Below are 13,829 nucleotides of genomic sequence, written 5' to 3'. Positions count from 1 at the left end.
TACAGGTGCTAGTTTGTTTCCTCCCCGTCCCTCCCCCGGGGCGAGACTTCCGTGACTGACAGTTTACTTTGGGCGCTGTTACGTAAGGGGAGGGTCAAGTGCTGCCCCACCCTAGCGGAGCCGATTTGATTGGCAGTGTGGAGCGCGGTCGTCCCAACGCCCCCGGAAGAACGTACTTGACGGACAGGTATGGGAGCCACTTGGAGCCGGGAGGCTGGGCGGAAGCCTCCTGGCCCAGGGGCGTGGGGCAGAGGGCGGGGCCCGACACCAAGAGCAGGGCGGGGCGGGGAGCAAGCAGGGGCCGGGCTGGCGCTGCGGCCAGAGATGCTGTGGGGCCGCGACGGCGCTCAGCAGCCGGGAGCACTGCGTTGAAAACGCCGAGGTGAGGTGCGCTGCTGGGCGGTCTGGGAGGGACGGGAGGGCCGTGGAGTCTTTAAAGGCGGGCCGCTAACATTCTCGGCCAGCATTTGTCTGCCCTACCCGGCGCTCTCGACTCCGTAGCGACGGCGGCCGCACTGGGACACGGGGGCGGGGCCGGGCACCTGTCCGCGTTTGCAGGCACCTGCTGCGCCGGCGGTTGCGGGCCCTGGGCCGGCGCTGGGGGCTGTCCGGGTGCTGGGCCCGGCGGCCTGAGGGAGGGAGGCGGGCCCGACCGGCTTGCCCCGTCTGCGGCCCGCCCTCCCCGCCTCCGTCCTGTGCCTGGGTTGGGGCGGGGGGGACGTCCTCGAGCCCTGGAGGCCCTCAGCTCCCCACTGGAGGGTCTCGTGGGCCCGGGGCCGGCCTCGAGCTAGCTGCGAAGCTGGGACATGGCCCCTGCCTTGCATCAGCTCGAGACAGGTTTGTCCGGATTCCGTGCGTGTGTGGAGATGGATTTCCGCCCCGGGCGAGGGTGCCGGTCCCGGCTGTCCGCAGCGAGCCGGGCCAGGGCCGAGGCTGTTTTTCGTCCTTTCTCAGTGCCTACTCCGTCTCCTCTTAACGTGGAATTTAAGGCTGTTTGGGGTGATGTATTAAGTTAGTGCCTATTTAGGGACTGTGGCATGTAGGAAAGCAGCACCCTTTTTCTAAGTTTTGGCTCAAGCCATGTTCAGATCATTTGTACAGGTCCAAGGCACTCATTTCTCAGCTGCGTGACGTAAAGGAAGACCGTCCTGTTCGGTTTGTATGGCTGAACCAGCAGAAATTCTCAAATTGTGTCCTAGGGCTTCCTTCCACCTATGTCACTCCTTTTGGAAAATGCTGAACCCTGTCTGGGCAGACTAGACTTCTAATAAAGCGTGTAGTTATTCTCTAAAAGCGTGCTAGTTTCTTCAGGTGATTCTGTTGCTACTGGAAACACAGGCAGCAGTAGAAACTACCTCCTGCTTAAAGGTAACAGGAACCGGGGGCAAGTTTGGATTCTTAAAAGCAAAATCATACAATCATTACATGTTAGACTTGAAAGGGACCATACAGGTGAATGAATAAATTTACATGGTGGTGAGCACTGTGTCCCAAGGGGAGGGGATCCTCTGTTAAGTCAGATGTGTCCTAGATGACAGCAGGGTGATGTACTTTACTCTGGATCTGAAAACCAGTGTTTTCATTTGGGCCATACGTGAACATGCCCGCACACATTTTTGATGTCCCAACCATTCTCCTCTGTGCCCTAGTCACCTTTAAAGGCAGATTTGTGGAGAGCTCTCAGCAATAAGTTGCTGTTTATTGGGTGTAAGTCAACAGGTTAGTGGAAGAACCAGGAGCCTCATTCCTTTGACTTAATTACTGGGTGGCATTATGCCGTGGAAAGGAAAGCATCAGTAATTGGCACCGGCGAGGTATGGGAGAGTTGGTACCCACCTGTCATAGGCTTGTCATAAAACACATTTTTGCTGTCAGGGACGTTTGGTACAGTTTGCTCTAATGATTTGCTTCTTAGGAATTTAGTAGAATTAGCAACAGTCTAAGTTTTGACCTTTTTTTAACCTTCAGCCTTTTGGATTGGTGCGGGTAAGAAATCAGAGAAGGAGCTCTGCTTTACACCTAACTGAGCCTGGGGAAAATCACCAGAGTGGAGAAGTTCTTCTTACAGCTTGGCTTGCTGCTTTTCCTCTCCCTCTTCCTCTGTATTTTTAGTAAATGACCCACTGACTTTGTGACCTTTGAGGCATACTTTCTTGTCCACTACTTGAAGCTCTGCTGGGAGATCTGTTTGTGAAATGTCTCTGCACTCCTCTGTTGCATTCGTATGTGCTGCTTGGCCATTCCTTCAGCGTCTAATCCTGTAGTTTCCACACATTAAGCAGAGAAAAAGACCATTTCTCAGGGATGATCCTGCCAGGACCCAGTTATCCCTCTCTATCTTACCTGCTCTGCCTTCTCTCTGTTAGGTCTTTGGCTGCTGGTTTTGCTAGGGAGAATAATTCTGCACTTAACTCGTTTAAGACACAAATCAGCCCCTTGGCTCTTTAATTCCCGGAACTCTGAACAGTGACCGACCTTTTGTGTATGTGGGTACAGTGCACCTGACTGCACCTGACTTTCCTACAATCAAGTGCCTACATGTTATGCTACTACCAACTGTTGTAGTCCGGCCACATCGTCTGCATTTCTGGCACCAAAGCTGAACTGTGTCACTGAATATTCTGAATCCTGGCCAAGGACTCATTACACAGATTCCTGTAGGCATTTAAAGGTGGGAAAGAAACTAGATTCAGAAGAGGGAGGAGGGTATTGAAGGAAATTTTCTGAAGACCTTCTCCCCCTAATTTTTGTAACTATCTATTACATAACGTTGTGTTGAATTTCTATTTAGAGTGTCTGATTTAGTTCTTAACTATTTTAGAGATCTTAACTGTTGGTGTTGGTATGTTTCTGTGTTTTCCCATCTCATTTTTAGGTAAAGTGACTTCTGAGGACAGAAGAGTTTGATGACACAGACCACTGAATTTCTTTGTTTGGAGTCCACGTTATGAACCCTTTCTGGAGCATGTCTGCAAGCTCCGTCCGCAAAGTAGGTATAGTTAATAAATGTAGCGAGGAAACCCATTTGAGTCAAAGTAGAGGTCAAAAATCATTCATACCGAGGTTGCCTATAATCTTAACAAAATTAGCTGGCTTTGCTTATTTAGATATTTTTCTCTTAAATTTATTTTTTTTAGTAATTTCTACACCCAACGTGGGGCTCAAACTCACAACCCTGAGATCAAAAGTCATATGCTCTTCTGACGGAGCCAGCCAGGCACCCCGAGGTTTTACTTTTGAGAAGTAATGATTTTGCTGATTAGTTTCTGAGACGGAAATGGCATCTCAAATAGAAATCATTCTGGTAATCACAATTGTGAGATTATTTTTAGGGTATATTTACACATGATGAAATTTGTGATACATTACTGTAGTAGTCTTTTTACTAATTTGCAAGATTCCGCAGTCAGAGAAGCTTTGAGAAAGACCAGTCCAGTGTGGTCAAATTCAGACTTGAGGGCACTGGTTTAATTTTTCCAAACAAAATGTCTATTTTTAAATTGCAAAAACAGTACATTTTAGGAAAGCTTAAAAAATGCAGACAAAAAGAGAATGAGTGTAACCCATAATTCCACCTCTAGAAGACCTCCCCCAGGAATCATCTTTTTTTCTAATGCACACGATATCCATTTTTTTAATGCAGGTAAGTTAAACAGCCTTTGGCTGTCCTTGAGCCAAGGAAGTGCCTACGAGATGGTGATTTCATCCCTGACTCATGTAGACCTTTGTCTTTGACTCAGGCTGACAGTCTGTGCTGGGGAGAGTCCAAATGTGGATCATCTCCATCAGGGACAAGATCAGAATCCGAGCAGCACAAGGGAGAGTGCAGCTTCATTCCGTGTTTCTGAGCGAGGCGCGCACGCCAGGTGGTGACTAGTTTCAGTCACCTCTGCTGTTTGGTTTGAGCTGCCTCGCACCTGACCTTCTGTAGCACCTAAGAGCCAAGGGACTCTTGTTGTACAGATGTCTTAATTGCTCAGTAACCCCTTGACCTCTTTTGGGGGTCACGAGACGAAACCATTTCTTTTTCTGTTTCGTGTACATCCTGTAAATACTGGCATTGTTTTTATAGGATGTAGCTTTAAAATTTTTTCCTGTTGCTTCAGTCTTCCTTCAGCTTTGTTCTCTTTCTAATGGCCTGCCTGCTCAGAGGACTTTCAAGTCATCTTGACCGTAGTGCTGGAACGTTTGCGAAAGAGTCATTCCAGATTTTAGGTCAAGGATAAGAGTACGTCCCATGTACTCTCGTGAGTTAAGAATCATGCTAACGAATGTTCTCACCACTTCGTCTTGAATAGCGATCTGATGGTGAAGAGAAGGCATTAACAGGGGACGTGATAACCAGCCCTCCACGTGCTGCTCCAAAGAAACAACTGCCTTGTATTCCCAAAAACGCTTTGCCCATAACTAAGCCTACATCCCCCGCCCCGGCAGCACAGTCAACAAATGGCACACATGCTTCTTACGGACCCTTCTACCTGGAATACTCTCTTCTTGCAGAATTGTAAGTGCTTCGACTATCCGGTTAAATTTTGACTGATCTTTGAAGGTGAAAAATGAAATTTATTCTGGCACACTCTGTAAAAGGCTGTGTCCTTCGGTCTTAAAGCTCAAACACATCCCCCTCCAGTATCAGGGAAATAAGACTGAAAGGCAGGTGTGGGCTTGCATCTCCACGGCTGTTTAGAGAGCAAAAGAACGAGAGTAGGACTAAGCACCTAAGCATAAGCAGGTCAGGGACTGAGTAACTTCATTTTGGGGTTCCTTTATATGAGGTGAGGAGGTCACCTCCTGAAGACGTGGGTGTGGAGAGACGGCCAGTGGGACGGCAGTCCCTGTTCTTTCTCAGGTCAGACCCAGCTGGAGGCTTGTGGTGACCACCTTGGAAGAGGCGTCCTGACAGGCTGAGAGGGTCCCAGTAGGCAGAGGTCAGGAAGCCAGACCTTAGGGGCCAACAACTGAAGGAACTGGAACCGCCGACTCAGGAGAGACCCCGCAGGAAGCACTTATCACAGCCGCCTTCACGTATGCGGAGGCCTGTCGTTACAAAGGGGACCGGACCCCTGCCTCGTGACGCGCGAGGCGGAAGTAGGCAGTTCCAGGGAAGTCACAAAGGTTCGGGCTCCGTGTTGAAAGTCGGACCGAAGTCGCACGTGTCCGTAGCGGGAGGCGAGCAGTGCCGCCCAGAGGGCTGGTCACGCCGACCGCGCCGGCCCCCGCGGGGGCTCAGGCGGCATCGGGTGTGCCGGCGCGTGGAGACGGAATTCTTAATTTCTGTCGGGGTTCAGTTCCTTAGTACAGCAGCCCCAGCGTCCCCTCTAACGGTCAGAGGGTCCGAGGTCCCGGTGCCGCTGGCCGAGTGGGATTTGGTGGCAGTGGTTGCTTCGGCTCTGTCGTGGAGGCCTTCTCGGGGAGGCCCTGCGTCTGCTGTCTGTAGCGGGGCCCAGAGCGGCCTCGCTGCGGTCGGTAACGTCTGCCAGCCACGCTGCTGTCCACCTGCTGAATTTTAGTGACTTAAAAACGGAGGAACGACTTTAATGATTAAAAAGTGTGATTGGTAAATAGGTAATAAAAACTGACCACTAAGGTTCGATGAGTTGTTTCTCAAGAAAATTCAGGTTTGGCAGGTTACCATGTTTTAAGGCCCGAGGTCAGCGCCGTTCTGGGTCTGGGCTCAGCCTTACTGCTTTAGGCTCACGGTGACAAGGTCCCAGAAGAGCCAGAAACACCTCTGTCAGTGCACCTGGCTTCCCTTGCTGCAGGGCCCACAGAGTTCAGGTGCCTGAGGTGGGGGGTCCCTTTAGAGGGAGAGCATGGGGGGGTGCCTCACCCCTGCCTGCCTTCACCGAGAACGCCGCAGATCTAAACACAGCCCTCTGCCACGGGGACCGGCGTTCACACTTAAAACGACACCTCAGCGATGGCAGTTCTGTGGAGTCTTTATTCTCATGACCTAAAATGTGCTTCAGGAGGCTTTTGAATGTGTGTGGGTGAAATCTGTCCACAGTCACAAAAGCAAAAATTGTACACTTTCTTTTCCCTAAAATTTAATGTCCGGAACTTAAATCAGGTTGCATTGTTCAGAATTACCTACTGGTTGGTTTCCAAGGTGATGTTTCGGGAAAGTTGATTTCTGGGAGGAAAACTTGATTCTTTGTGTATCCCTGCTTGGCTTGAATTTCTTCGTCCGGGGCCCTCCCTGGCTCCTGTTCTCTGTGAGCTTGATCTGTAAGCTGGGAAATGGGTAGGAGTCTGGACCAGGTGAGATGGTGAGGACTTGGCTTGTGTGTTAGCTGTCGGCTGCCCCCGGGGGACTAGTCCTTCTCTCGAGAAGTGAATGTAGGGTGGTTTGATCTGCATGTGTCCTTCACATCCGCACTCTCATTATTCTGCTTCTGTTTTAGTACCTTGGTTGTGAAGCAGAAGCTACCAGGGGTCTATGTGCAGCCATCTTACCGCTCTGCATTAAGTAAGGATTCGCTCTTCATTTATAGCATATTTGGTTCCTCTGACACAAACTTGGGCCTTAACTGTTTTTTATTTTTTCCTACAGTGTGGTTTGGAGTAATATTCATACGGCATGGACTGTACCAAGATGGCGTGTTTAAGTTTACAGTTTACATCCCTGATAACTACCCAGACGGTGACTGCCCAGTAAGTGAGAAGTCCAGTCTGGCTCCATTTGTTGGACCCGAGGAGGGCTTAAAGGGCTTGAAAGATTGCTTGGTTCTTTTCCTGAGCTCATGATTTTACGATTTCAGTGTCCCAAAATGTTTTATCTCTGCAGTCCTCTGTGAAGGGGATTTTTGTGCTTGTTGCATCTTTTGCCACACCGGCCTCTGCCATCCTTGTTCCTCTGCTCAGGGTGTGCGAGGGAGGCTGGAAGTGGTCCTGCCGCACTGTGTGCATGGCAACCGCTGTGCTACAGAGGAGCGAAGAGTGACTTCTCCCCCGCTGATTGCAAAATTGAATTTTACAGGAAAATGGTAGAGGTCGTTACGTATCCCTCTTGAGGCAGTTCTTTGACTTAAAACACCGTGACTGCCTTGTCCTGAAGCTCCCTTTACAACTATCTGTATGGGTCTAATAAGCTCCTTGCTTCCATTAAAGGACACGTCTCTCTTTAAATACAGCGCTTGGTGTTTGATATTCCCGTCTTTCACCCGCTAGTCGAGCCCACCTCAGGTGAACTGGACGTGAAAAGAGCATTTGCAAAGTGGAGGTCAGTAAATCAGCGTTTACTTCGGTGACCTAAGTCAGCGGGAGGATGCTTCAGTGATCCTCCGTGTTTCTCTTTAGGCGGAACCATAATCACATCTGGCAAGTTCTAATGTACGCGAGGAGAGTCTTCTACAAGATTGACACAGCAAGCCCCCTAAACCCAGAGGCTGCCGTGCTGTACGTTACTTTGCTTTGTCCTTTCAGATAAATTGAAAATGCAGCTAAGTAGATCATGTTGGTAACTTTTTGAATTAAACTTTTAACACAGGTATGAAAAAGATGTTCAGCTTTTTAAAAGTAAAGTGGTCGACAGCGTTAAGATGTGCACTGCTCGTCTGTTTGACCAACCTAAAATAGAAGACCCGTACGCCATCAGGTAGGTGGCGCGTGAGCCCTAGGAGCCGCACCCTGCCGTCCGCGCTGCCGGGCTCCGGGTGGCCTTAGAATGGTGTTTAAAAGGGCAGTGTAAAGTGTATCATCTGTTAGCCTCCAGCCTTTATAACTTGTTGGCAGCTCGCTTTCTGGTACCTCTTGGGTACCCCTTAGAGAGCTTTATGTCGACTGGCATGTTGTGCCAATAGCAAGCTATTCAGTGACTTCGATTTCCTAAGGGTCCTCGTAATGTGCCTGTTCAAGGGTCCAGACACCACTTCTCAGCGGGCAGTTTTAGCTGGAGCCCCTCTTAAACTGCCATATCCCCCACTGACCTTCCGCGTTGGGGCAAGGAGGGAAACCGAGTAGTGGGAATAGTGCGTTCCTTTAGCGCGATGATATTTAGTCTTGGAAGCATCTGAAGGAGTGCGGAGACCTGAGGAGTTGGTGATGTAGCTCTCTGGCAACGTGTATTGCTGGCAGGTTGCGTGGTACAGTGGCTAAGAGCTGGCCTCTGCGCTTACTGACTTGGGGGACCCAGGGCAGTGACTGACTTTGGCTGTCACACTTTCTTCATCTGTGAATACTAGTACTTCAAGGGACGGTCGTGAAGCAGAAATGAGCTGACATGTGTAAGTGCTCTATAAGAGATAGTTACCCTGTGAGGGAATCATCTAGAGTCCCATCTAAAACTTACATGTTGACAACTGATGATTGTTCCTTGTTAAGTTTTGTTAAGGGAATAAATGGATGTTCTGCAAATTTAGTAAGCCAAAGCAGTTTTTTAATATTTTTCTCTTCCTTAAGCTTTTCTCCATGGAATCCTTCTGTACATGATGAAGCCAGAGAGAAGATGCTGACTCAGAAGGTAAGTACATAACCATTTTTGAAATCGTTCGCTGTTTCCTTTCTGAAGTGTCTTCATTGGAGACTACTCCTTATGTACAAGTAACTTTTTGGGAAATGATTCTGTACAGTGCCAACGTCTCCATCAGTCCTATTTTTAATGTCTGTTTTTGATTATGCCTAGAAGAAGCCTGAAGAACAGCACAATAAAAGTGTTCATGTTGCTGGCCTGTCATGGGTAAAGCCTGGTTCCGTACAGCCTTTCAGTAAAGAAGAGAAAACAGTAGCCACTTAAGCGCTGGTGAATCTGTGCACCGTGCACTTTCCTGCCGGACGCGGGCCTGGTCAGAGCCGACCGACGGCAAAGGACTGCCGGGAGAGTAAACCTGTGCGAACGAGGACTGGTATCCGTGTGTCCGTGTACGCTTAGGTTCTAACAGCAAGTTTTGGAAACCTCTCTTTAAGTAATGCATTACTTCTGTCAGAAGTGTCTTTAGGGTGGTTATCTAGTTCAGTACTCCAAATTATTGGGGACTTCGAGGCTTAAGTATTTTTCTGAATTTACTGCTAAAGGTAAGTCACATTCATTTAAACTAATAGAGTAGACAGAGTTGGGCACTCTCTAATGACTCTGACATCCATGGTTGCAGTTGTATATATTTTAGGACGGGGAGAGAGGTAGAGCAGGTCCCATAGCTGACTAGCACTTGTAAGTGGAAGATCATCTGAGCCTCAGTCTTCGGCCTCCTGTCTTACTGATTTACAGACTCCTGTCAGTCACTGAGGTACACGTTAGGTGAGGAGAGGAAACCAGAACACCTGTTCATAGCTGGTTTTTGTTTTTTTTTAAAGCAAATTACTTACTGTATTTTTATGGCAGGAGGGAGAAAGTGTTAAAACGGTTTCTAATGAAGTCAGATATTTAAATGATGAATGACTAGTGTGTTTTGTAGAGACAAAATAAACCAATAAATGATTGTTCTTTGTCATTTATGCAGGAAACTAAATGCCCCTTTCTTAATATAACTAAGCAAAGATTAACTTATAAATGCTTTATTGAAAAATACACTTATTTTCATATAAAATTACAGTAGCAGTAAGTATCTTGAGAGGTTTTATAAATATTTTTGCACCACTATTCTAACTGAACAGTGTAAGTTCCATATTTCTTTCAGAGCAATATGAAGTTACCCAGTAACTTGGTTTATACTGATTCAATTTACAATTGAATTTTCTCCCTAATAAGATTATTCGTTCAACTTTAAAACTGCTGGAACAATAGTGATTAATAAAGGTATATATAGATAATTCAGTAGCTGTTAAATAACATTTCTAATTTTTATAAATGGTACTATGTACTAATAAAAACCTAAATTCTCCAATCTATTTTTTAAACTGCCAGGAACACACCCAAAGATATCTTAAATTTATCACCTTAATAGACATGTGTCTTTCAGATAACTACCTCCTAAAGAAGAGGTCATAATTTTTCATATTCCCTTAATTCAACTTGATTTAAAATCTTTACTTAGCCAACTGATCCCTATTAACAACAAAAAAACCTGGAGAATTTAAAACACATGCCCAAAGGCGGCTACTGGGGCTTGAACAGTTTAAAAAAAGTACAAAAGCATCAAAGATGATATTGCATGTTTAGCCTGGAAGTTTTGTACTTCATAAAGTTCACATTGTAGAAAGTGCCATCGCAAATATACAGCAAAATCTGGGTTACAAAATCATGCTTTTTACAGCCCTAAAGTGCCACTTCTTATACAAGTTCACTCACACATTGCACACCAAACAATCCAGCACTTACCACACTGTACCACACCTAACGGGGAGAGGGAAGAATTACACAAAGGGAACGGGAGACTTGGGATAATAATCTAGGAGCTCCGAATCTGGGCTCTCTCCCTTGTTCTGTTTCAGGAATGCAAAAACCTCCTAACTCCTACCAAGCATTTTGGGACAAACACCTAAGTTTTTGTTTTGCCTTTCATGAGGGCCAGAAGCTGACCACAAAACAGGTAGGAATGAACTGAAATCCAGTCCCTCTGCTGGAGCACGTCAACAGACACCTCTTACCCATGTATTTGAGCACGCTCTGTTCCCTGTCACACTTGCAAAAGCATTGCCGAAGAGTCGTCAAATCCATGTTTGGATTCTACGCAGCCTTGATGGCAAGCACTGAGTGGTAGGAAAAAGGCAGCTGGGATGAGTAGAGATATCCTACAGATACTGGAAGATTAGGAAAAGAGCCCCATAATCTAGCATGCATTAAATGGTGCTGCTGAACAGAGTGTGAAAAGACCGTTTCTGTACAACAGACTAACCTCAGTGAGAACCTCGGTCATTAGCTACATCTTGGAGACGGCGCAGTAAGGCAGAATGATTTTCTGGGCAAATTCTTTTTGCGGGTGATTCGCTTCCATCTTCCAAAAGAATCCCTCTCTTTTTGGTTGGAGTTTCTCCTGTCCGTATCATACTGTTAATTTCCCTCAGTCTCTAGAGTGGGGGGAAAAATAGATATAAAACTTTAAAATGCTAATATGCAGAGTTCAGAGGTAAGTCAAAGAACCTCAAATGAGTTAAGAGTTTAACTTCAGGAGTTTGAACATCTTTATAAAGAAAAGACCTACTAAATTATACATCCTCTGATTTCACGTCTCAGCTGGCCAACGCTGAGGACTACCTGGTTTGGAGGGCAGAATATTTCTATTTTAACAAGCTCCAGGGATGATTCTGATGTACACTTTTCCAAAAATAAAAGTTTGCAAATTTGTGATTTTTTTTTTTTTTTACAATAGTTACAGAGCATCCGCTTGCTATGCCGTACTTAGTCACTTCCCTATGTCTCCATTTAAAAAAAAAAAAAAAAAAAACCAGTGTGATTTTTACACAGTATTATGCCCTTTGCAGTCTCGTGTCACTCATTTTTTAGCAGTTGTTCTCAACTGGAATTTCACAGGACAAGTAACCCTTAATTCGTAAAGCGTCCATTGTAGGTATTTTATTGGTATAATCTAGAGGGTACTAGTTAGTTTTCATCCTTGGGAGAATTAAGAAAAATCTGGCAAATTATTTTCTGTGTTCTGTGGTTAATATGAGGAACCCTGATTGAGAAAAACTGCCAGGATGCTAGAGAGACTGGATCTACGTATAGTGCCTTCAGCATGACGTTTCTCCAAAGCCCCAAAGTCAGTTGCCACATTATTTTCTGGTAGTTTATTGGTCACAAATTTTTTTTTTTCCACATGCTCCTTACTGTCCGTGTTTACTTATGGAAAATATACTCACCACATTCACCTGTGTTTCTTACAGGAAATCTCAGGAAAGTAGGGAGAAGAGAGTAATGAATCCTCCCTTAACGACCACCCCCCTGCACCAATTTTGGCCAGTCTTAACTCGATTTATATGCTCGTTCATTTCCCATTCACCAGACTGTCTTAAAGCTAATCCTAGACCTATTTTATTTATATTTTATTCTTTATTTTAAAATAATTTTTGAGGTTTAAATAAAATCACCTGTGTTATTATTAGCATATGCACTTTCTCAAATCTTAACCACCTTAAGAAAGCTTTCCTTTGACTTTCTCTTCTACGCTTTTGCATTCCTCATCTCTGGTCTATTTACTTGAATATTCCTTAAATTGTTCATTGTAGGTTATTTGTATATAATGTATAGATATATGTCATGTGAAATACAGTGTATAACTGTATAACTTAATAGACATAGCACATTAATATATACCATACATTACTATATATTGTACATTAATGTGTTACAGTACATATAATTTATATACAATACACAATATCTTACACATCACAATTTACATAATATGTACATATTTAAAACACGAATAAATTCTTATTCCAAAAAAAATTCAGAATATGCTGAGACTTCTTGTCCTCACCCAGTTCCTGGGATACCTACTATAATCTCTCATTCACTGAACAAATCAGGCTACTGCATAGCCTCTGCTCTCTATCTATGAATGCACTCACTAGAAATGTAATACTGTGTATTAAGTGGGGTTTAAAAAAAAAAAAATTGAAATGGCAGGGGTGCCTGGGTTAAGTGTCCGACTCTTGATCTCTGCTCAGGTCTTAATCTCAGGGTCCTGACTTCAAGTGCCACATTGGGCGCCATGCTGGGCTCCATGCTGGGTGTGGAGCCTACTTAAAAAATGGCATATTTTATGTGTCGTTTGGAATATTTGTTCAATCAACATTGCATCTTAGATCTTCCCATATCAGTATATATGCACATCTCTTTAGCTGCTATACAGTATTCTATGTCTCTCCTAGTTTAATCCCCTATTGATGTATTATTTCCTCCCTAATAACAACTGTAATTCAATAGGCTGTACCAAGCCACTGAAACTGCCCTGACGAAGTGTCACTAATGATCCCCAATCATGTTAATTACCTTGCATGGTATTTTATAATTCTTTTCTCATTGTAATGTAAAGGTTAGGCTATTACAGTTTGGTTCTAGACTCAAGGATCTCAATTATTAAGTCATGATGATAAATGTTTCTTCAACAGTCTTATTTTGCTATCATTTATTGAAGAAACTCCCAATTCTGTGCTAGATTTTTAACCTTTCCAGGTGGTGATAAGATTGAAAGCCACTGATCCAGATGCTTAATATAACTTTTTTTTTGCACAAAATGTCATTTCTAAAGGTTTACCTACGGTAAAATTCACCCTTGTAATCATATACTGTTGCGTGTTTTGACAGTCACGTAACCATCACAGTAAAGAACAGTTTCTTCGTTCCAAAAAATTCCGACGTTGCTGGTTAAGATACCCCTCGCCAGCAAGCACTGATGCTCCCTGTCCCTGTAGTTTGTCTTTTCCAGAATTTCATCAAATGAAATCCTATAGTAAGTGGCCTACCAAATGTAGTGTGTTTCACGTAAGCACCAGCGCATCTGAGGTTCATCCGTGTTGCTGGGTGTATCAGTAGTTTGTTCCCCTTTACAGCGAAGTCGTTGCCCATGAGCCACGTGTACCACAGGTTTGCTTATCCATTAGCCCGCTGGAGGACATTTGGGTGGTTTTCCATTTTTGCCAATTAGGAATAATCTTAAACGTTCATGTAGATGTTTTTGTATGAACCTTAGGTGAATACCTAGAAATGAAATTACTGGTTATGTGGTAAGGGCATGTTTATAAGAAAATGCCAAGCTGTTTTCCAGGTGTTAGAGCTATGCTGTATCATTTTGCATTCTCACCAGGCACATATAAAAGTTCTAAGTGCTCCACGTCATCGCCAGAATTTGTTACCCTCATTTTTTGGTTTTAGCCATTCTACTAGGCATGTAATGGATGATGTGTGTTCAAATTTTTTGCCTAGTTTTAAATTTGGTTGGTTTTCCTTT

General features: G+C 44.9%; 2 protein-coding genes across 6 annotated transcripts in view; one reads left to right on the top strand and one right to left on the bottom strand.

The window, feature by feature from the left end:
- The first annotated feature begins 250 nt into the window (after positions 1-250).
- LOC103673792 (AKT interacting protein) lies at positions 251-9,416 on the top strand. 4 transcript variants are annotated; one of them, XM_040633308.1, is made up of 10 exons: positions 251-382; positions 2,876-2,989; positions 4,299-4,504; positions 6,405-6,469; positions 6,554-6,654; positions 7,134-7,222; positions 7,300-7,398; positions 7,490-7,597; positions 8,401-8,461; positions 8,627-9,416. In XM_040633308.1, exons 2-10 carry the CDS (start codon positions 2,948-2,950, stop codon positions 8,732-8,734), a joined length of 879 nt encoding a protein of 292 aa, XP_040489242.1. In that variant the 5' UTR covers positions 251-382; positions 2,876-2,947; the 3' UTR covers positions 8,735-9,416. The 4 variants fall into 4 exon arrangements, with proteins under 4 accessions (XP_040489242.1, XP_040489240.1, XP_040489241.1 ...); XM_040633306.1 differs by having other exon boundaries at positions 8,624-9,416; XM_040633307.1 differs by having other exon boundaries at positions 253-387; positions 8,624-9,416.
- Positions 9,417-9,476: 60 nt separating this feature from the next.
- Positions 9,477-13,829, bottom strand: part of RBL2 (RB transcriptional corepressor like 2) — a 50,445-nt gene continuing 46,092 nt past the window's right edge. The window contains exons 22-23 of one of the 2 annotated variants that reach the window (XM_040633304.1): positions 10,773-10,944; positions 9,477-10,626 (exon numbers count right to left, since the gene is read on the bottom strand). In XM_040633304.1, the coding sequence (XP_040489238.1) occupies positions 10,774-10,944 (171 nt within the window). In that variant the 3' untranslated portion in view covers positions 9,477-10,626; position 10,773. Of the gene's footprint in view, positions 10,945-13,829 lie in introns of both variants that reach the window. The other variant, XM_040633305.1, reaches the window with a different exon arrangement.

This window comes from Ursus maritimus, unplaced genomic scaffold (genome assembly GCF_017311325.1).
Source record: "Ursus maritimus isolate PB19 unplaced genomic scaffold, ASM1731132v1 scaffold_19, whole genome shotgun sequence".
Lineage (NCBI taxonomy): Eukaryota > Metazoa > Chordata > Mammalia > Carnivora > Ursidae > Ursus > Ursus maritimus.
The sequence above is the reverse complement of the archived record's forward strand: the minus strand, read 5'-3'. Positions and strand labels throughout refer to the sequence as shown.

What these genes read in the sequence shown, in the direction of transcription:
- LOC103673792 (XM_040633306.1), top strand. Translation starts at nt 2,948, where the DNA reads ATGAACCCTTTCTGGAGCATGTCTGCAAGCTCCGTCCGCAAA. An exon ending in TACTCTCTTCTTGCAGAATT is followed by an intron (nt 4,505 to 6,404) that starts GTAAGTGCTTCG and finishes CTTCTGTTTTAG; the next exon opens with TACCTTGGTTGTGAAGCAGA. An exon ending in ACCCAGACGGTGACTGCCCA is followed by an intron (nt 6,655 to 7,133) that starts GTAAGTGAGAAG and finishes CTTTAAATACAG; the next exon opens with CGCTTGGTGTTTGATATTCC.